Source organism: Anopheles ziemanni, chromosome 3 (assembly GCF_943734765.1).
Source record: "Anopheles ziemanni chromosome 3, idAnoZiCoDA_A2_x.2, whole genome shotgun sequence".
Taxonomy (NCBI): domain Eukaryota; kingdom Metazoa; phylum Arthropoda; class Insecta; order Diptera; family Culicidae; genus Anopheles; species Anopheles ziemanni.
The window spans coordinates 65,523,530-65,546,986 of NC_080706.1; the positions used below are offsets into that span (position 1 = coordinate 65,523,530).

The window sequence follows — 23,457 nt, forward strand, 5'->3', positions numbered from 1 at the left end:
TGGGCTTTTCATTTATCTAATTCGCTTATCGCACGTTTTTTGCTTATCTAATTTTTTATCACAACTTTGAAGTCAAAAAAATGTGGTAATCTTCATTATCAACTGATTGATATTTTTAATCCTTCGATTCCCAATTGAAATGTTAAATTAATCTTGATTCTAGGTTGTGAAATCTCGATATAAATAACAATCGTGCAGCGCTTGTGTCATGCGAAGAAAAACAAATAAATTATTCCGAAAACTTGTATGCATTACAAGCACACTTGTATAAACAGTAACAGCAACAGTAACAGATTTGACTATTTAAAAAAGGCTTTATGGAAAATATTTGAAAGTGGTATTTTCTTGTTCAACTACTATTTTAATCGCAAATGTCGTGCAAATTGAACTTCATGGTGGATAACTGAAAAGTGAAAAAACCGAAAATGTTTTCAATTGCTACAGTGCCAACGCATAGAACTGCCAACATTTGTGCTGAAACTAGGCAAATTTGTTGTACCAAACAAATTCTATCACATCAGTAATGTTTCGCTGCTCCATTCCACCGATTGATTTGATCCTATTGTTTTTAACGTAACCATTTACCGACCAATCCAAACATGAAACTTTATAGCAAAATATCGACCAAATTCCGTAAACAAATTAACATAACAGGCTTGATTGGGCCATAAACATTGTTCGCGTAAATTAGATAAGATCAAGAAGATTGAAATTTCCTTTTGATGGCCCCGGGCGTGATTTTATCAAACGGTTGCCAGCATAAAGTACATGCTTTAAAGCGGATGGAATGCTACCAGAGAACTCAGCTGCTCGTACATACATCGTAGCATTCAGTCTGACATGCTAACACGATTACGACCTAGAAAGGCAGAGCTCGCACTTGTGTGCGTTGTTGCTTCGGAGCGCATTTCCCTGGCGCTCGTGCATTTCATCATTGTTGCATTACGGTGTGTAGCAGTAGAACGTTTGCGAAGCAACATTTTTATCACACTCGGCAAATTTTACGATCGCCGGCCGGCTTGTCCGACTGACGTGCGCGGAAACAATTTCAAATCCGGTGTTCTCAGATCCTCTGAACCGATGGGTGTCTATGCGCATTCTGGCCTTACAAAGTATGCTTTTCCCTGCTTGTTCACTTTCAACCGTTTTTCGAAGGTTTTCATTGCAAAGGGTTTAGTTTAAAATTATATTACGCGATCCGTTGGTCCACGGGAATGAAACACTATAGCACAAACCTAATTACATTGCTTACAATGTCTGATGCAAAATGATGTCATTTCTGCTGAATCAATTACAATCGGGTTACAAAGAAACAGTCTTTCTTTTGAATTTAGCGCAAAAGTAACAAATTTATGTTTTATTAATTTAAAATAAATCTCATTTATATCAAATGGATGAAAAAGTTCTAGGCTCGACCTGAACCTCAAGTAGAAGCAGATTTAATTTTGAAGAAGAATATATATCTCTGAACAGTCTCAAACTTCTTAAAAGATTTTGAAGTGAGATAAAAATACTCAGTCGTTTTTAATATGTGTAAATTTAACAGATATGTGAAATTTGTTACCGATAACACCTTTTTCTGATTAGTACCATGGTGGTGGAAACAGCATGTTTAAATTGAACCAAATAATTTACATGTGCAACAATTTGTTTGGAAACCTATTATGGTAGAGATAAAATGTTCGTTGCTAGATGAAAAACTGAACTCTAAAAATGTGTTGAAACATATGCTGTGCATTTCGGCAGCCCAAATCCCCCGGTGGAGCACCCAACACAATGCATTGTCATCGTGTACAATAAATTACTGCACCGAAGAAAACACAACCAAACCGCACGCGGGATTATTTGCCATTCATTTAACAGTGCGGTGAAATGCGGTGAATTCCTCGTTCAAGGCAAGCGGTACCTTGAACCATACTCTCGCATGCCAACCGGTAGGCACACAGAAGTTTTCCCCGATCGGGAAAAACCCACCTTTCCTGCGTGGGTGTCGTGGTGTGGGAGAATATGTCGAATAAATACGTGACTATTGTTGTTCAATTAACTTGGCAGCGCCCCTCGGCGGGCTGGTGTTGCACTGTCAGATGCAGCACGATGCAGCAATGTTTTTCGAGATGATCTTTTTGTTTGCTCACCGGTAGCGGTTGGGTTTGGGCTTGGGTAGCGTGAGAACGTGATTTCGTGAATGCAAAGCGGCACCGTTGGAAACTTCTGTTTGTCGAACTGAATGCCACGTGGGTAAATCTTAATAAATGATGTAAACGCTCCATCCTAAATGCAAATAACGGCAACAAAAAAACCAGACCAACTACAATCCGCAGTGCAGTTAATTATGCTTGGAATTCATTGCACATGTCACTTATTAAGAAATTCTCAACCAATTGCATGATGACTTAGCTGGAAACTATGTAGATTTAAATCTTTATTTTAATGAATATTTATTTTATCAGGTCCTAAGAATTTTAAGACAATATTGTTCTATGCCAAATGATGTATGTTGTATGTGATAGAGACATTTTGAAAGTACGTTTGGGAAGTTTTCGCTAGGTCACGATTCAAATAGCAACTCGAATAGAAACAGTTGTTTTATTTTCACACAAATTACAAAACTGGAAATTAAATATCAGGATTGATTAATCCCAATAAAAAAAAGTAAACCCAATTGGAACCAACTGGTTGAAATACGAAAGTGTTCTTATCCAATGAGCAAACATGAAGACGATGATGGTTTAGGAAATCATTGGAACATAGTATGATGGCCGTGAAATGTGATAATTATTTTGGAAAAAAATTAAAATATTGTCAACATTGAAACAAAAAATAGGAAGAACTGAATAATTTTTGTCATTTGTTTTATATGTTATGTCTTCATGAAATTAGTAAGGCAGCTTTTTTTTATGTAGCACGACATCCCCAAGAGGAACAAAGCCTCTCTCCGAAGAGAGTTTTTGGTGACCGAAAGACGGTATATTGTAGATCGGAGGTCAGCCGTTCGTAATACCGGGGGGTGCCAGACTCGAGATTCGATCCTTTTCCGGCATCCGGCAGCTTTTTTAACAACACTCTATTTTGCTGAGATCCAGTAGGATGCAAGTTGTAATAGATACTACGAAAATGGTTTTAAATAAGTCTCTAATTCTTTTATTCTAAAGTAGAACCTACAGCAGGCCACTGGCGCAAGAAATTGAAGCTTTCACAATCATGTATGCTACGAAAATGTTTCTCGTTGTACCCTGACACAGTACCAGCAATTGATCGCCCTGCAAATATTTCAATAGTAAGGACAATTTTAAATACCTTGAAGCATCTTTCACTTTCATTACTACCTTGAAGTAATCATAGTCCGCAATACGCAACATATAGAAAGAACCCTAAATATTACCATACACCACATGTTAATAAGTTCGCAAGTATGGGACAAAAACTTTCCCTAGTATGACCTGATACTAAGTTTTCCTTTACTGTAACGCATAACATCTTTACTCGACTGAATTATTACCAGAAAAAAATGTATCATATCGTATCCATGTTACAAACTCTTTTTTTTTCAATAAATCATCCGACAAATGACCGATAATTAGTTGTGCGTTGCAAATTAACACAACGTAATTAAATAAGGAAGATTGCGAGTACGCGGCACCTACCATGCCTCAATGGTCCATTAATCTTTATTACCATATTTATTGCCTTGCCCTTTTAATCGGCGAATTAATATGCAAAATTAATATGCTTGTGCTATTCGGTGTATGCGGTGAGAAAGAGTGAGGCTCACTTTTAGCAGAAGCTCAGGATATATTAATAGCTAGCGTTTAATTTTAATAAAACAAATTCCACGATTTGCAGACATGCAGCCAAAAACCTCCATATTACACTGGCTGGTATTTTTTTTCCATAGGTAGGAAAATCTGGACTTATTTCAATAAAACATCATCTGGATATCGCTCCACAAGTGCACTGGTGCGTCCTATGACAAATGGAGGATTTAATTTTCATATAAATTATTGTTTGCGGTTGCCGGGAGACATATTTTCAGGTTTCAACTAATTAAACCATTTTTGGTTCGAGTGACTGAACATTCTCGGTGTACAGTACCTTCCAAGGACCATCATATGCTTTTTTTCATTGGGTAGCACATCGTTATCGTGGAATTTAATTATTCGCCCGTCAAAACCAACCCGCCGACGATGGACTTCTGGATGAGGACGTAATCCATAACTCAACTCGTCGTTTGAGCTGGTATTTGCATTTATGAGCCGACAATGGCCGACGATTATGTGGGTTTTAAATTATCCTGAAGTCCCAGAATCGGTAAGAAAACATTTTAAGACAAAAAAAACAACACCCAACCAGCAAGTGGACCGATCCTTCCAAACCTAACCCTTTAGCATAGGATTCAATTGGTATTAATTGCTTTTTTTTCTCTTTTTCATTTGCCTTCCCAGGATTGAAAGAGGAAACGCAATAAGGACGAAACAAAGCAAAACAAGCCTGGGCTCCCCGGGATGTTTAGCTTATTACAAACGTCGGTCACGCAATCCCAGCTTTTCCGGTCCGCAACCCGAGCTCGAAGCTTCAAAGCTCCACTGACCAGAAATAAACGTTGTTTCGTTTTTTTTTTCGTTTTGTTTTTCAAACTCAGCCTTTCCCGAAAGTCGTCGTCCTAGTCGTCCCACGCGCTGCATAATTACTTTTAAATTGCTTGAACGCTTTCCCATTGTGTGGTATCGCTCGCGTTTTATCTGCATAATTATGGCTTAAGGTATTCACACAGTTCACTTTAATATGGTTTCATCGTACCTTTGACCGGTATGACCAAAAAAAAAAAGAAATACTCCATTTTGAAATTACTGTCCATTGAAATACTATCGCAGTGTGTGCAGAATTCGGAATATTATTTCACATTTCTGTTTGAAAAATGTCAACATCTGTTTGAGGAATCTATCTATCGAATTCGATAATGCCTCGATGTTAACTCCAAACCGGTTATGAAACCGCTCAAGTGCAAATGGAAATGTAAACCAGATTCCATTGATCGGCGCCAGTTTGCGTAACCATTTGATTCCTGCTTGTTCGATGAAAGACGGTGGGTAAAAAATATTCTCTGAAGTTTGAAGAAGATGTAAACCATTCAATAGCAACAAATCCTGTGCATTACGTTCTGTTTCTCAACGAAAAAGAAATGCTGTGAAATAAGATCTAAACCGTTTTAAACGGAAAGTTTTGAAAATATTTACTTAATAGAACCAAAAGTAAAGCTTCGTTATTTTCAATTCGCGGATTCTACATGCGATCATTTTCGGACAGAGCACGAAGATCACCTTGAATAATGTTTCGATTGTTTATTTTATAAGTTTTTGAACGGTTCCTTATTTTGCAAAAATGACAATTTTATCAATATTAGACAAAGACATTTACCCTTTTGAAAAAGATGTTGGTATAAAAGCGCTAAAACATGCATTAAGAACAAAAAAGTCTGTTAGAGCATGTTGGCGCTAAAACATGCATTAAGAACAAAAAAGTCTGTTAGAGCATGTTGGCATGTTGGACGTTGGCAACGTCCGTCATACCTCAATAAATAAATAAATAAATAAATAAATAAATAAATAAATAAATAAATGAATAAATAAATAAATAAATAAATAAAGTATCTGTTTATAACATACGGTAACAGTGGACCAACGCTTCGTACAAGGTGGGTTCTAAGAGATCCACGTTTGTTGATCCACTTTGCCTTTTTCATATCTGTCTACCAATGAGAAATACAGATGAGAAAGGGAAGTCTTCAAAGCTTTTCACCTGGTCAAATTATGTTAAGAGACGGTTTATCAAACAGCGTGATAAACTTAAACGATAAACCTGAAATATCCTCGTTGCAGCACTTACAGATCGCCCTACGCTTCGGAATGGTTATCGTTTCCTTCGGATCGTTGCGCTACTCCAATTTCAGCACTTCCGGGAGTCGCCAATGAATCTTTCTCCACCAATTCACTTAGTTTGGCCATCAAATGCCACAAGTAACGATGATACACTTATCCGGAACACCATGAAATGAAAATATATTGTTTAATTGTTTAATTACATTAATGCAGTAAAATTTATAGCAAGGCGCTGTTACACTTACCCATTGTCCAAGCTACAAACCAAAATACTAAGGGTACAAAGGTGAAAACCAGTAAGAAGCACATTATGCCGCGTACGATTATAATCAATCGAAAAATAACGAAGAGAATCCGTTTCCTCTGTTGTTTTGTAAAAGAAAAGAGAAACATTCATTGTATTGAAATAATGCAAGAAGTTAAAAACATGTCAAGCACTTACCATTAAAAACACAAGCCAGTAGGATGCCATTATAAAAGCAGAAACACCCCCCAAGATTAGCCAAGCTACTCTTCCATCTATCGAAGATTGTAAAAAATGAGATAAGTTTGAAAAAACAGCTCAAGCTTTGAAATAATACTGGTAATTTGCGAGTCCTTACAAGACACAAAAACGGCTAGTAGTAACCAGATCATGGTGAATATAATCTCAAAAACACCGACAACGACAGCTTGTGTTTGAATACTATCACAACAACAACAACAAAAATCTGCATTGTGGTTAAATTCCTTCGAATTATATAACCACATCGTATTCTAGACACCGAAAATTATCTTGGTTGAGGTGAAAAGCTTTGGACTCCCGGTTTCAATCAAGCTGACTGTCAGCACAGGTTGTTTCACCTCGTTAATACTTCAGTTGTAGAACTATGAGTGGAGTGTATTCGAATGACCTGTCGCTATTTCGCCGATGAAGTATAAATATTTCTACAGTGAGGAACTCACGCATGCCAACTTATAGTTTTGCCAAAAGGATGAGACTATTCTAACCCTTAACGCATGTTTAAGGGAACTTGTAGCTTGTCATAGAAAATGAGCGAAAATCTCGAGCTTAGCTGTATCTAGAGTATGCATGGCATACTGCGATTTTGCTGGCTATTTGGCTCGTACTATTTTAGCTAATCAATTGACAAAATTGTGTTAATTGTTTTGCTTATGTATTCATACGGTGTTAGAATATACGACGGTTTGTATCATTTATACTCACCTGTTGCTTACATTTATTTTACCTGGCACACGTAGGTCCTTTTAGACAAATTTCATGTCACTTGGACTTGAAATTTACACTATGTACCTATGTACAGTAACCATTTTGTGCATATCTGATGAAGAGCTTATACCACATTTTCCTTCAAGGGTTTTTTAACACGGCATTATGATGCCTGAAGTATTCTCGAATAGGTTGACCACCAAACCTGATCAAAACAAAAGAACACATGTATCACGCCAATCCTTTTTTCGTGTGCCCTCCAATGGCTCAAACACCTCGTGTGCTGTTGGAATGGTATCCAATTTTAAGCGACCAGGGTTGGTCTCTTTCCCATGAGGACGATGGCCGTCATAAACAGCTACTTTGGCACGCACAGAGGCGGATCTACCTATGAGCGGACTGAGCGGCCGCGGAGGGCCCCGAGCTTAAGGGGGCCCCGTGATGAAAACCCCAGATCTCAAAAGTAACTACCGATTTTATTTATTCTCGCAGTGGTACTTACGCAGTGGCATACTTTGATCATAGTTAGTACAGATGTATTTTGATATTGCTTAACCATTGTTAATTTTCAACTAAACCTTGCCAACATATGTTTTCATGAATGTTCTTTCTCATTTAATAATGTCCGTTTGACTTAAAATGCTCTCAATTCACGGTCCATCAGCAAAAGTCTGCACTGTTACCCTTTTAAATTGTTTTCGTCATCGCTGTCAAAATTGATAACATGATTTGATAATTTGAGAGCGATTTAAAAACCCCTATTGTGATTTAGCACACATAAAAAACATCTGTGAACAGTAATCTACATTTGCATTTACTTAAAAAAAAAGAAAAACATGACATTTGTCGCAAAAAATAATAAAATGATTAGTTTTCAATAGGTTTGTTTGATTTAGGATGAAAACGAAACAGAACGAAAAGAATTTTATTAACTTGTTCAGATTGCTTAATTCAGAGTGATTATTTTCAGATAATGAAGATCTAATATCTGATTTCATAAAATAAGCAAATTTTTCGAAAGGAAATGTGAGTTACCTATCACATTATATTGTTGAATTTATTTATTTATTTTAGATAGTTTTAATTAATATTTACTATAAGATATGTGACGAAATGCATAGTAACAAAAAGATTTGTAGAATTATACCTATCAAAAACCATGGAGGTTACATCCTGAAAATATGTATAAAGGATTGCTAGCTGATGTAAAAAATAAGGCTTTTATTTTGGCCATAAGTATAGAAATACTTAGAGCAATGGAAATGTCTGGAGGGCCCCGTTTATCCAACCGCTTGGGGCCCCCGAATGGATTGATCCGCTTCTGGGCACGCATTAAGAAGTTATGTCTCTGTTACTATTGACAATGGCTCTATTTAAGCAATGAATAAAATATTCTCCAACTTTTATTAAATTAAACAGGAAGTTTTAATTTAATTTAATTTAATTAATTTAAACAGGAAGTTCAACTTATTTTAAACTGTTTGCATTTTGATTGAAATTCAAGATCAAATAACACATAGTCGTACATCACTAAAAGTTTAAATCATGTGCTATTTGGTTAATAAATAAATTTTGAATTTAAATGAAATTCCTGATTGGAGTTTAAACAGTTGTTTCTCGATTCGAATTGAAAGTGTCTTTAGAGAGGTTAAAATAATCTCTGTTTCACATCAACGTTACTTGTGCTCTCGAGAGTTGGCCACCAAAAACTAAAACATACCCAAATTACAACGATTCCTTCCTCCCAGTACGACGCTTAAAGACTCGTCGGTAGGTTACATACAGTAAATTGCACAGAAAACCGTTTCCAGCTACTTAATGTTGACATTAGCTTACTTTAAGCATTACTTCCAGCGAAACTGAGGCGCGCCCGGCGGAGGATAGGCCCAGTGTCAATCACCGTACGCATTTATTCTTTTCCATTAAATACACAGTACGAAGCGTGGCGTAAAATGGCGCCCATGCTAACGAGGAAAATGGTTGGGATGGGAAAAACCCTCCGGAACGGGGAAGCGAGTGGGTGGGTTAGTGAAAAAGAAAAATCATTTCGGCATACCAGCATAGGTCATATCGATTCGCCGGTGGACCGCCGTTCCGTCCGCCCTGTGTACTTTATCTGCGCTTATTTACTTTCCCATTCACGCATAATTTCCGCGCTGTCAACCCATATCGTCGCATTCGACACCGCGCGGCTCATTTCCATGGGGATTCGGCCGAGGGTGCGGCTGGGCGAGCGTGAAAATGAGCGCCATGGCCGGCCCGTTTTTGGAGGGCAAAAAGCGCAAGGGAACGAAATTAAAAAAAAAGGTTGAAAAACCTCCTGCCGGTTGCCGGTTTGGGCCTTCTTGCGAGGAGCGAGGGGAACCGAGCGTTTGTACGTACATCAAACATGTAGCACTTGAACCGCAGCACTCGAAACCACCGAAAGAAAAATAACGCCGCCCGGGTTTAAACCATTGTCCTTCGGGAGGAGGGGAAGGGGGGGGGGGGGGGGGTGATTCAGTTTCCATCCTGTGGAGTCGGTTTTTCGGGATCTCGTTACCGATGCCGGAAAAACGGGTACGAAATGTTTGCTCACTTGCTCGCTCTGACACTGCGTCGTCCCGGTTGCCGAACACTAGGCGATTGCTTACATCTTAGAAGGCTAGGTCACGTTTTCTTACAACGAGAGCAAGATGCCAACGACGGTGGGTATAAGAAAGATATGGAAACTTTTCCTAAGACGCGGTTATCCGTTTCTGCCCAAGTTCAGCTCCTTTTTCGGACAGTTATGATGGGCCTCTCCGTTAAGGGATTGATTTCCAAGCGGACGGATCACTTTTACGCCGACTCCTCGCATAATATAGTTTCACATATTTGACAGCAGCCAACAGTGGGCATGTTTCTAGATACAAACACACTTACAACAAGTACTTGGAACTTGTCGTGCTTACGATGGTACACAGTGTAGGATAGTTTTCCGATCGATATGAGATAGATAGCGGTACAAGAGCGAATTCAATTCCTTGATACCATTTTGAGGAAGTTTAAAAACGATAGTAAAAAGACATAGATGTGATTTCCCATTTTTCAGAAACGCTCATAGACGTGCAAAAGCATTCTAATAAATTAGACAAGTGGAAAACAAATCAAAACAGGAAATTTTTATAATTGTAAAACTACTTTGCGTACGCTGGCGCCCATTGTTGCCAGTTTTCCGGTCAAAATGTGATTGATTGCGGTATAAGCCATGACACACTTTTTTGATACTTTTTTGAGAATGGAGAATATGGAAGCGCCGCAAACAGTTTTTTACTATTTTATTTATGCGCATCTTTTTACTATTTTATTTATGCAATAAACCTTATATGCACATACTCCCTAAATAAGTTAAACTTCTTTCACATAAATCGCCTTTCAACATAAACGTTCATAAACATATTTATTTGTTTTTTTCAAAAATTGTGATTCTTTAATTATTTCGTATTATTTCGACTAAAATTTACAAATAGTCACTTGAAATAATCAAATCTAAATTCAATTGTAACTCAAATCAACGATATCACAGCAGAAAAAAGTTTGATGCGCACATAAATAGATTGTTAGTCACTATAACCGTTGGAAGACATAAAACAAGCGTTCTCAATCGGTTTAATCAACCATCAGACGGCCATATGCGAGTATTCCTACCGTCAGTTCCATGACGTGGTGAAACAAAGGGCCTGCAATGAATAGAGTATCGATTGCAGGGCGAAATAAATAAATAAATAAAATTATCCGTAACGTCTTCTATTTCACCGCTGATGCGATTAGTGCATCGCCGCTGCCGTTTTCTGCTGGTGACATCGGTCTAAAACTGCATTATCGTACCATATCGGACGGACGGAAGGCGGTTGAAGCTCTCATCAATCAAATATTGTGACTCCCGGCGCGTTTAGTCATCACCCGAGCCACGGGAAAGTAGAAAGCACAAAGAAAGTTCAATGCATGGTAGACCCTGCCTAACTAGGTAGGTGTCTGATAGCGAGAGGTTCACAGGTTCATTAGATGTTTCTACCATCACCTTTTACAACCGAACGTTACTAGTTCTTTCTGTGTAGTTTCAGTTGAGTGTTTTATAGATTTTATTACAGTCATCGCTATATTGCAAGAGTTGGAATTTCCGTTTGTTATTTAATTTTTTAGTTTTTATTCGCCGTTTAATTTGTTTTACTATACTTACCTTGTTATTGTTTAATTGGGTTCATTTTACCATATATTTTAAAAGTCAGACTACATTTAAAAAAGTTGAAGGAACAATTATTTTTTTTTATTTGTATACAAACAAACATACAAATTTAAATAACAAAAATAAACTTATTAAACCCGGGAGTGGAAATAAAAACGAAACATTTAAATATAAGATTTGCAAAAGATTTGACAAAGGACAAGAGTCTAATTCCCTTTCACTTTCAGTTCCAGCAACTTTCGCTGAATAAAAAGGCTGCTATACCTTAAACTAGTACTTGAAAACTGCAATTACTTTGGTAACCAACGCCACATAACGCTTAATGCCTAATAATTACTTCTCATTTGGCATTTGTTTAAAATATATAATATTAAATAAAACAAAAAAGCTGTAAAATAATTCAACTTATAAAACGAAGCAGTATAAATATTATACAAAAGCCATGGTTTTCGCATATTACCACATTACTTTTTGCACTACATTAGAAGACTGAAATCAAATATAACAACTTCTATTTGGAACCATGTCCAATGCTGAACTGCATCAGCCATCTCCGAGGCGACTAAGAAAAAGCCCGCCGTGATAGTGAAACGCGTGTTAGTTTCATAAACCGGAAAACTGCATCCAAATCACATCGTAAAATCTGCCTCGAAACGCCGCAAGTTAATTTGGTTCCACCTAGACGTAAAAAAAGCTCCTACCGGGCGGATCGTCGTCGGATGCTGACCCGGCATTCATTTTATATAACCCCATCCTTTGGCACCCACCACGACGTCGGTTGCATCGCCTTCATCAGCGGCATCACCGTTCCGGTCGTGCTGGTGTTTTCATTGAAACTCATTATTCTGCTTTATGTGGATCATAAACTGTCCAGCACTGGGTGACGGGAAAATGCTGCTGCCAGGCGCCATTCAGGTACCTGTGACGGATGACTCCGATGCGGAATTATTAGTTTCCACGGACCTACCGCCTTCCCGTGTGGCTGGTCTCCCGCAATCTTTGTGTTTAACGCATAGTGTATGGGAGTGTTACTATCTGGGTGCAATAAGGTAAAAGGGCTGCGTTAGAGAATTGGTTTTCCATATTTGTTTACTTTATCACCTCAAAGGGAATTAACGTTAACGACGGTTATTTTCGTAACGTTATTAACATAATGCTACACATTATACATATCATTCACGTTTAGAAATGAAAACAAAAGTATTAACCAGCTATTTAACCTGTTTGTATGCATTGAGTTTACTATACATGTAAGATGAATTTACAGTCGCATCTTTATCTCATGCCAAGCTGACCCAACGAACTTCGCCTCGTCCTATATTAACAATAAGCTAATATTGGAATAACAAAGTATTGAAACTCAAGGGAAGCCCCATAGATTCGGTTCATGAAGATGTCGACAATACATAACAATAACAGATCTATCTTTAAGTCGCGGCATATCCGACAAATCCAAAGAATGTTTTAAAATTCCAGTTTTTCCATTTTTTTGTTCAAAATTTCCTTTTCAAAAGCGATGTGAAATATATTCGGCGATGTCATTTTTGTACGTATCTCACAATCATCGGGACTTTTTATAGCTTCATAGAAATAATCTTTCTATTAAGTATAGACACTTAAGCCCTCTCCTTCAATGCCGCGTTTGGGCCAAAAGAAACAAATCATCGGAAGACTTCGTTGGGATAAGTCCAACCGTTTTCGTTAGAGAACCATTTTCCGGCTTTTCCTTGGGAATTTTCAAATTCTCGTTTTTCCTAAACCTTCCTTGGGTAAAAAGGAACTAATCATACGAAGACGTCATCAAGATTGGTCCAGCCGATTTTGAGTTTTAGCATCACGAACATACAAACATTCATTTTTATAGATATAGAGAATAGAAGAAGATAACCCAACATGTTTTCAACTGGAAAAGACTATTTTTAATATCTATTTAACACGTTGAGGGGTGCCCATGGCGCAGCGGTAGCGCGAAGAAACACCACACCACAGGTGTGGGATCGAATCTCGAGTCTGGCACACCCCCCGGTATTACGAACGGCTGACCACCGATCTATAATATACCGTCTTTCGGTCACACAACAAACTCTCTTCGGAGAGAGGCCTTGTCCCACTAGAGGATGTCGTGCCACATAAAAAAAAAAAAATTTAACACGTTGACTGCCACGCTGTTTTGGTACGGGATTTTAGCACAATCAGTTTTGTTTAAATTTTATTTCTCAAATTTATTGAACCAACGGTTTTCGAAAAATAAATAAAACTAGGCTTCCCACATTATTATAGCTTACTACTACATAGATCCCCTACTATATTTGAGTAAAAGGCTGATCAGCATTGATCCTGCTACCCGCGTTTTGGATGACGAGACAGTCAACGTGTTAAGTTGCATAACTACTTAATTAATTTTCTTTGAAAATTACATTATCTACTTACAGACGTTATGGAAGCGATTAGTTGTCACTTGTTAGTTATACAGGTCGAAGCTAGCCTTCGATATTCATGGTAGTTAGTTTATGCATTAACAGAATTAAAAATTATGAACTTACAAAGATATTAAATGTGGCTTTCTAGAACGGTAATGTTGCAATGCTATAGTTGATGCGTTGTTGCCATGATAGAACGAAACTTGTTAGCCAATATATTGCGCTGCAATCTTGGAATTATTAGTTACTATTACTTAGGGAAAATGCTGTATAAGTTCTAACCACAAGTGTTACTAAAGTATTGTTTCCGTATCTTTGACAATATAAACTAATATTTAGACTTTTTGCCTGTTGATTCAAATAAACTTTCATTAAGTTTCAAATTTATGTTATAATTGTTTCGTATGAAAAGATACAAAAATGTTTAATAACACGCAAAACACCTCAAAGGTTCAGGTAAAACATTAAAAAAACTCAAAACTTTGTAACGTTTAACTGAAGACAGCAGCTTTAGCTCTTCGAGCGAACTCGTTCAACGGCCACGATGGAGCAATTTCTTGCATGAGTGACAAATCGGCAGTTGCTCACTGAAAGCAAAATAAGTTGGGCCGATTTAATGGAAACACAATTTAATTTTTCCCGTGTTAATAATCATATTTAACATACCGTAAGCTAGCAGTTGGTATTGATTTGTTGTGACGTTATCGATCAACTTAAAGCAACATAGCTTCATCCATTTAACCTCATATGTGTATATTTTTATCTATTAAAGTTGCTGTATAGCATAGCGAAGAATAGCAAAAACGGTGTTTTCCGAAATTCACAAATTCTTTTTCATCCATTTGTTTCAATCGAGCAACAGTATTGTTTGTTGGAGCAATCGACCGAATGTGTATTCTCTCTAAATTTGTTTCTTCATAATTTGCTCGTTTGACATTACTTCAGTTTGAAATCTTGAATATACGTTTTAGAATCGTGTTTGTTTTCTCGCATTTCTGATCCTTGTTATCAGATTGTACATTCTCTTGCAATAAAAGTGAAATGTCAGAGTACATAAACCCCCCTGTAAGATACCCATTACCGAAATTCCAACGAAGAACCAATGCACACTCTCCCGCTGAACTAACGACTGAATTGTCATTGACGTGCAAGTAATTCAATTGCCCGATGTAATGATGTGTGACGGCATTAAGCAATAACATGTAGCTCTAGTTGCGGTACAAGAATGGATACTGAATTTTCGATTTTCGTTTTTTTCTTTTCTCATAGGATATTTAAAATTTAATGGTGTATATTTTGCATTATTGCTAGATTGCTCGGAGGAACCCTATTTAACAATACAACCCGAATGAGGCCTAGAGCTTAAAGCTTAAGGAAAAGGTTAAAAAAACCTTCATATTTTTTATTTATTTAAACTTTTGAATAGGCTGTCAGTCCATTGAAGGTCATCAATCCATTGATGTAATTTTCAAAAATCAATTTTGACGTTTTATCAATAACTCTTCCCTATCACGCATCATGGGGCGTTAATCAAGTCTAATCAATAGTTTGAAAAGAATCTAACATAACAAGACTGCTTAGAAAAAGTGGTAAAAAATCTGTAACCCTCCACTTGCTGTGTCATAATCTATTATAAATTCACATGCAATCAAACCAAATGAACCAACGCAGGGAAAAAAGGGCAAACACCGCCGTACCCTCGTCATGCTAAAAATGGGATAAATGGAAACCTGTTCCAGGGCTCCTCATAATCTGCCTGACATAACACATAGCGAAATGAAAGTATAAAAATTGGTAACACCTATCCAGCATCCAGCAAAGTCGCCTTTTCATCCTACAAACCATTCGATACATTCATGAAATGGATCACTCTTTGAAGTATGAATGATTTTTATTGAGTATGAAACCCGCTGTTACTCGTTCAAATGAAGCCCGATGTTGCCGGTTAGAAAACGGATTCGTAATTAATTATCCTTCGCTGTACTTCTTACGAAATACCTTTTTTATGTTACCATACACTGTATTCGCGTGCATTGCTTTTATCCTTGCATAACACAACGATGGAATGTCTTACATCAACTGTAAAAAACAGTTAAATTTGTTTACTGTTTATTTACGTGGGGCCAAATGTTCATCTGAATAGGCGAGCTGAATGGCACGTTGAGAACAGTTGGTTCAGTGAGCTCATGTTCTACCAAATGTTCTACTTCAAGAGCTCTGAAATAACTCCGGATATCAGCTGTTTTTTACCGCTCAATACTTTTTCGTCTAAGTATATACAAAATGTAACAATTTTGATTGGCACACTCAAAAATCAAGCATATACAAAAATGTAACAATTTTGATTGGCACACTTAGAAGTATTCATTGAAATGTACCTTGGTCGTATATCTTTTTAACGCCGAAATAATTACAAAAGGTATTGTACGGGGAATTCTAATACGATGATATGTTGCTGTACCTCCAGTTATGTAAATTGTTCCATGAGATAATCTCATTTTACGTTTTCCTTGAGACGTCCATGAGGTTATCTCATTTCAAAGTTCGACATAGTTTATTGTGTCTTTTCTGCTTTTGTTAATCGCTTTTCCTAAAACTAAAAATGCATGTGTACTGTAATTTGTTTCTTGCTTGTTTGAAAAAAATGGTTTCTTGGAGGATTTAGCCAAGACAGCGATTGAGTAAAATATGTACACGCAATATTTGATCTGTGTCCCGAATTAGCCCGACAACGATAAAAACTTATTACAGTCGAACCTTCCTAAACCTTGCTTACCAGAGATAGTAGAGTTGTGTCACTAGAGATAGTAGAGTTGAGCCAGAGATAGTAGAATGCGTCACAAATGTATCGAGAAATGTTATTCTATGGACCGAGCAGTTTTGCGGGAAGCAGAATCGTAAACTGCTGGACCACAGTAAGTTTGTAAGGATGGAAATGGAGAAGACACAATAAAAAAAGCTTTTTTTTAATTTGCAAATTTATAAATTAAATTTGAAGTTCCAAAACTGCATATGAGATGACGTAACAAATCTTAAGTGTGAAGGATTAAGTAACTACTTAAAACAACGAAGGAATTATCACACCTAAGCTTGGTAGATATATGTTTTAAGAAGACGTTTGACACCTCTAACCATCACATATTAGTTTTAGAAACAATCTACTGGTAATAAAAGCTTAAAAGAAAAGAGGCTAAGGTACTGTACATTGCAGTATGTGACGAGCGAGAAAAGAGAACACATAACTCGTATAATAAACAACATATATTACGTCAGATACAACCTATACAAATGCATGGTTTTTCAAAGAGTAACTTCTTCATAAAACTACTTTGTTTTTCTATCATATCGAAATACTGTGCACGTGCCTTGGAATCCCTTGTCTAACGGATTATATCAGCGTTTAAGTACACTTTGCTACTGCACGGCAGCAGCGAGGAGTGTTTCCGGTGAGCTCGGGATCTACATAACTCCGGTTGATTCCGAAACAACACTGCCACTGATGGATCCGGTACAGTTGGCCTCACGCGCAAACTGCACCGCGTCATGCACGGTAAGGAATACTCGGCAGAACGGTTTGTCCAGACTGCCGAGCAGTCCGCACTTGTGCATCGTCTCAAAAACGGGCGGTTGACAGCCGGCTAGGATTACTTGAATATCCAGAACCTCAAACTCTCGCACCATGGCCTTAAACGTGACGATGGCGGAAGGATCGATAGAGCTGAGCGACGAAAAATCTAGAATAATGTACTTAAAGTTATGCTCAGTGGAAGGTTTACAGTCTAGGTCTTTTCGTCGTTTGATTTCCTCGGTGAGATTGATGCCCAGCGTTTCGCAGAGTGTCGCCTTGAAGGCCGCCCGGGAGGCAAAGTTGAGTGCACCGCAGTAATGGAATATCTTCAGCCCTGCGTGTTGAATGAGCTGTATGGAATAGAAAGGAGCGTTTTGTACATTTTTGAGGGCAAATCGATCGTGATCTGATGCTCGTTCTTACCCCATCGTATCGATTGACGTCCAGATAAATGTCGGTGTACGGTACGTTTCCAAGCAAACACGTGTACGGCTTCAGGGCGCGGAAGAGAATACAGCATACGCTCAACACAATGCCCACTAAAAGTCCGATGTCGATCGCAAATAGGACCACCGAAAGGAACGTCAATATCCACACCAGCCCATCGATGTAGCTCTGCTGCCAAAAGCTCTTAACCTGTGTCACCTGCATCAGTAGACCCTTAAGCGAAACTACGATGATTCCCGCAAGGACACACCGTGGCAGTGGCTCGAAGAAAGGTCCTACCCACAGCAGAACGATCGCCAGCAAACCGCACGAGATGACGGAAGCGATCTGAGTGCGTCCACCTACCGAATACTGTATCGAAGAACGGGACAGAGATGCCGCGAACGGAAAACAAGAGAAGAACGACCCGAACACGTTCCCGGCGCCCATCGCGAATAGTTCCTGGTTGAATCCGATCTCATAGTTTTCTTTCTTCGCGAAGATCAGTGCCATCGAGACGGACACCGTGTAACCGACCATCGCTACCGGGAAACTGTCGATGATGATCGACGGCATGAGGCTGAAATCGGGCAGTGAGGGTGCTTGAAAAAGAAAACAACAAGAATAAATATAAAATGCTTAACAAGTTATTTGTGTTTTTTGTCTGGCAATTAGTAAATTGTCCACTTCTACACGTTTTCTAGTATAATATTTTTTAAATTTTGGATATTAACTACTTCATCATTCCGCTAGTTCGAAAAACATTCTACTCCAAAATGTTTATATATCAGGCCACATTTAAAAAACAATTTCATATGATCACAAATGATGCCACAAATTGATGTGGATTTTGGAATTTTCCAATGATTTGAGGCCAATTTATGGCGTCATTTGTAATCGCAAAAATATGATTTTAATTTTTAAATGTTGGTTAACATACTAGTTTTCTAGTGCACATATACTTCTGGATTTACATTATGCATTACTTTAATTTTGTATTTTATTTTTATTAAATAAAAATCTCAACTAATAAAAAGAAAAAACTCAACTTCCACATTTTTTTTCGCTTTACACCGAGCTAGCGAAATGATGAAGAGGTACGTCGAAGAACCAAAAATGCGAAAAGATAGTCAACAAATATACTTAAAAGCCACCGTTTACTAATTTGAAAAGTCTTCAAAAATAGCGAAGCGCTTATAGCGTTTTAAAACGAGCGGCCTAAAAGACCACTAAAAAGCATTCTAGGTATAGTAGTTGGTTCTCGGAACTGGTCTTGTTTTAGATGTAACTTTGGATTTTAAGTAAAGCCTTTTTTTTGTAAAAATATTAAGCCGTTTTCGAGATATTGAAATGGAAAAATGCGTTGCGGTCAAAATGACCGCTGTTTGGATTCTAGTGTTAATCGAACCATGGAAGTCACGCCACAGTTCAATCATCCAATTATTTATAGCGTACCATACCAAATGCACTTCTGGGTTGCAGCGTACCATACCAAAATCGATTTTTGACAACTGACGTACCAGTTTTTTGGTATGGTACGCTGTAATGTAGTCCCGCGATCAAGGTTTATACTGTTAAACCATGTCAAATGTTAGGATAGGAGGGAATGGGAGGGTTAATGAGATAGTAGCTTGTTTTTTGGGGTATTCTATAATCTCATCCCAACATTTGCGTTGTAATACTTATAAAATACATGCTAACCTGATCTACTCAAACGGACATGAAAATTCCGAACAGAAATATCCTAACAACTAATTTTGAAGAATGAACCGAAAGTTAATCCATACGTTGACTTGAGAACTCGTAATAAAGTTGAACAACAAGGTCTTTTCAAACGGACGAAAGCGTGGCTAAACCCCTTCATCTGGAACGGATCAACCGCAACCACGAACATTGGCACGATTTAACATGTATTTTCAATTGCAATTTTTCGGGTCACACAGCGTGATATCATTAGATCTAAGCCCATTTAAGTTGCTCCGATTATTCATACTATCCATTAGATTATTCACACTGCGGCGATTTGAATAACCAAAAAATAAGCAACCAAATAATAACAATAATTGAACGAACAAAAAACCATTTACATTGTTCATGTTAATCTGAATTACTCATCTCTTGGCAATGAAAATAGCCTTATTAGATATGGTGGAGCTGTTGGCATTTTGCAATAACCATATCTACCTCAGTATATTAAATATTTACACAACACTACAATCTTAACATGATTAATTTTACATACACATCGTTAGATAGTGATATGAGTAATATAGTCTACTGTATTTGACAAAATTTCAAATAGATGAATGATAGTATATTAATTTGACAATGTATTTTAATTTGACAATGTCGTACAATATTGAAAAGTACTTGTTACAAAGCGATTGCACTTTTTCAAATGCATTTTAGAGGAAGTGTTTGCCAACACCAGCATCACTTACCAGGCAGTCCAGTGGGGATATTTTGAATCGTTTTGATGCCATACTTCTGCTGTAGCTCCAAGTACTTCGACACCAGCGTACCGACAATGACCGCGATTAGCTCGATCGGTATCGGTATGACGCTGCGCTTGGCAACCTTTGGCTGCAACCGGAACAAATGCAAAATGAAAGGCATAGGAAATGGATTTATCAGTCGCAGTTCGTCGAATCGGTGTGGAAGAAACACATGGACCTGCCCTTCGTTGTTCCAATCCGGGGAGGTACGAGATCCTTCGGAAACGCAACACCTCACGTCACACGCATCTCGTGGGAATCGGACGACGCGCAGTTCTATCGACTTACCTTCAGGTACTCGTTGTTGATCACCAGCACCACGATCGTGATGGCCGAGACAATGATCGCGGCCCAGTTGACATTGGTGATTTGCTTGAAGATCTCGATATACGTCTGCGAGAGTCGGAAATGGAATGCAGGGAAAGATAGGGTGGCATGAGATGGAAACTAGTTGCAGGTGAAGGTAAGCCGGTAGCCCCGAAACGGTGCCACCGGTTTTGCTCCACACGCAACTGGTAGCGACCGGCTTTTGGTTTCAACCCGCGCACACAACCCAACACCCGGCGTCATACCTTGATGATTTCGAACATGCTGCCCACCGTGGGGAGCGACAGTCCTAGGAGGTCTTTAATCTGTGACGTCACCACGTGGATGGCCGCACCGGTCGTGAACCCGGACACGAGCGTCTCGGAGAGTAGGAAGGATATCACCCCCAGCCGACAGACGCACATGATGAGCTGCATGATGCCCACGACGAACCCGACGGCGGTGGCCACTTCCAGTGCGGTGCGAGGAGGTTCTCCGTCTTCGCTGGTTCCCGTGTACGCCAGGACCGTTTTGCCGACCATGATGGACACTACGGCAAATGTTCCTATTGAGAGGCGAAAATTGAAAAGAATTAATCGAAGTATTAAAAGTTAATAATCAGAATAAACAACTTTGTTTCAGAAAATGGACCATGAATAGAGTAAAAGTTAAGAAATAGATCACTCTTTATTCATAAAAGCAATAGGTTTTTTATCAATTCTGTGCTAAGCCTCACCGAAGCAAACTTCTACGACTTGAAATCTAAAACATCAACAAGAAAACAGAATTGGGTTAGGTTACTAATCACCGGACCGTAATTAAAACAAGTAGAATTGGGTCAGGTTAATAACCGCCAGAGCATCAGCTGGTTGGACATTCTTTCGCCTATGATTAAAAAACTAAGCAACTTATCGCCGCCGCCCGTTCTCTGAAGCAGCTGATAGAATGCTCAAAGAAAACACCACTAGTAGAGTCGAAGATAAGAAGACAGTGGTAGTCTTATGTCACTCCTACTTCCTACGCTAAAATGATTATATTGGCGACGCATTCAAACGCAAAGCCAAATAAATTCAAAAAGCCGGATAACAAAATTATACGAAAAACACCGGAACCAGCTTGTCAGATCCGAAAATAGGTTACTAATATTTTAGTTTTAGTAAATTCAGCATAGCTTATCTCAATCTCAATAAAATTGAAATCATTTACAATATGTTCTATTTCGCCTAGTACGAACCCTTAAGCTTTTACATGGGAAACAGATTTAAAACGTTATGCAAGTATGGGCAAAAATCGTCAGATACTCTCAACAAAACTAATTAAAACATGTGTTTTTGTCACATCGTCGAAACTCTAAATTTATTTGCGTCAGCATGCGAAAACCAATGTTTTGTTTCCTACTTTATGTCTATTTAGCAAAAAATGTACCATTTGTAACAAGAGTATAAATTCCTACAGGCAGGAGTGATATCGAATGCACGAACTCTCTTTCAGGAAGTAATAAAGTGATTTATCTAAAACAAAAAACCAACATCTTATTGTACAACATCAACAATTCTCACTTACCCATCGAATTGTGTCTCGAAGTACCGAAAAGGAAGTAGATCAGCACTGGAAAGAACGCCATGTAGATGCCAACTACCGGAGGAACATTGGCAAGCAACGCGTACCCAATACCTTGAGGAATATGCATCACGGCCACGGTGCATCCACTGATCAGATCCCGTACCAAATCCCGGCTCCAAGAGTACTCCGGTAGCCATGTGAGCAGTGGGAAGACGTTACTACAGCAACTTTTCGCGTCAGTCGGCCGCACGCTGTCGAGCAGCACTTGCTTCAGCTTGGTTTTCGGTTTCCGGTAGCGATAGGCATCGTTCAGTTGATCTTGTTGGTAGATCGGTCGGGTCACAGTCAACTGTGGTAGAATACTTTCACTCGATCCAGCACCACCCGGAGCGACCCGCTCGTCGGTCAGCTCCTGGTAGAAGGTGGGATTCACTATACCACTTTCACCCACTTCCGGATCTCCCTTCATTGTGCTCGCGAGCGTGTTCGCACGATCCTTTCCGCTCAACGACACTTGATAGACTGACCAAACGACTGATCAACAACCGGTTGCTAGTTGGTCCTAGGCGCTCTTTAAAGCTTGGAAACCCACAGTCACAGATCACTGTCCCCGTAGAAGGATGGCTAGTGGTTCTTTATCTAAGCAGCTTTACTTCTTCTATCCACTCTTTACACACCTCCACTCACTGCCTTATGATATCCAACTTTGATGCTGCGACATTCGTCTCAGTCTGTGTCTATTTCTGTGCACCAAGGAAGAGCATTGTTGCTGATGAATTACTGCGCCTATCACCGTGGCTCAACGGTCCACGGTCGAGGCCACGCTGACCGCCGGGCTTTCCTGGCTGTTTGTCGGTACACACTCCCGGCAAAATAATCTTCTAGCGATTAACGCTACGTCTGCTTTTGGTCCCCACCGGCACCTAAGGGAATCAGAGACTGAAATAACGCTTTAACCGTGCCCCATGCATGACCGGGCAGAAATGTTTGGGCAAAGGGAACGGCAACAGATCAACCAGTTGACTGGATCCACTTCCACGGACAACCGGTAGGTACTTTGCCGATCATGGGGTCAGAAATATAGCAGAATTTTTTATGCTTGTCGAAACGGGTTCCCGGGTACCGTTCGACCTAAAGACTTGAGACCTTCGCCAAAACATGCAAACCCGTCGAAATGTACCCGGCGTCTTTCAGGCAGGGAGTGAAAGTAACCACAATGGGTTACCTACAGCTTTGGTAATGGATAAGTCTTTTCGTATGAGTTTATCTGTTCTTAAACAATAAACTGTAGAAGAGGCCACTAACTCCCACCGAAATCAAAGGCAAGTCGCGCAACTGATCCTTTTGATAAGTTCATGTAAATGTTATTAGTTCAAGAGATCAGAT

General features: G+C 38.8%; 1 protein-coding gene across 1 annotated transcript; it reads right to left on the reverse strand.

Moving 5' to 3' along the window:
* Nucleotides 1-17,131: 17,131 nt before the first annotated feature.
* LOC131287733 (solute carrier family 26 member 10-like) lies at nt 17,132-22,540 on the reverse strand. The gene is made up of 6 exons (XM_058316816.1): nt 22,072-22,540; nt 20,775-21,073; nt 20,491-20,595; nt 20,149-20,290; nt 17,705-18,309; nt 17,132-17,631 (listed from the first exon to the last, which is right to left on the reverse strand). Exons 1-6 carry the CDS (start codon nt 22,538-22,540, stop codon nt 17,173-17,175), a joined length of 2,079 nt encoding a protein of 692 aa, XP_058172799.1. The 3' UTR covers nt 17,132-17,172.
* Nucleotides 22,541-23,457: the final 917 nt, after the last annotated feature.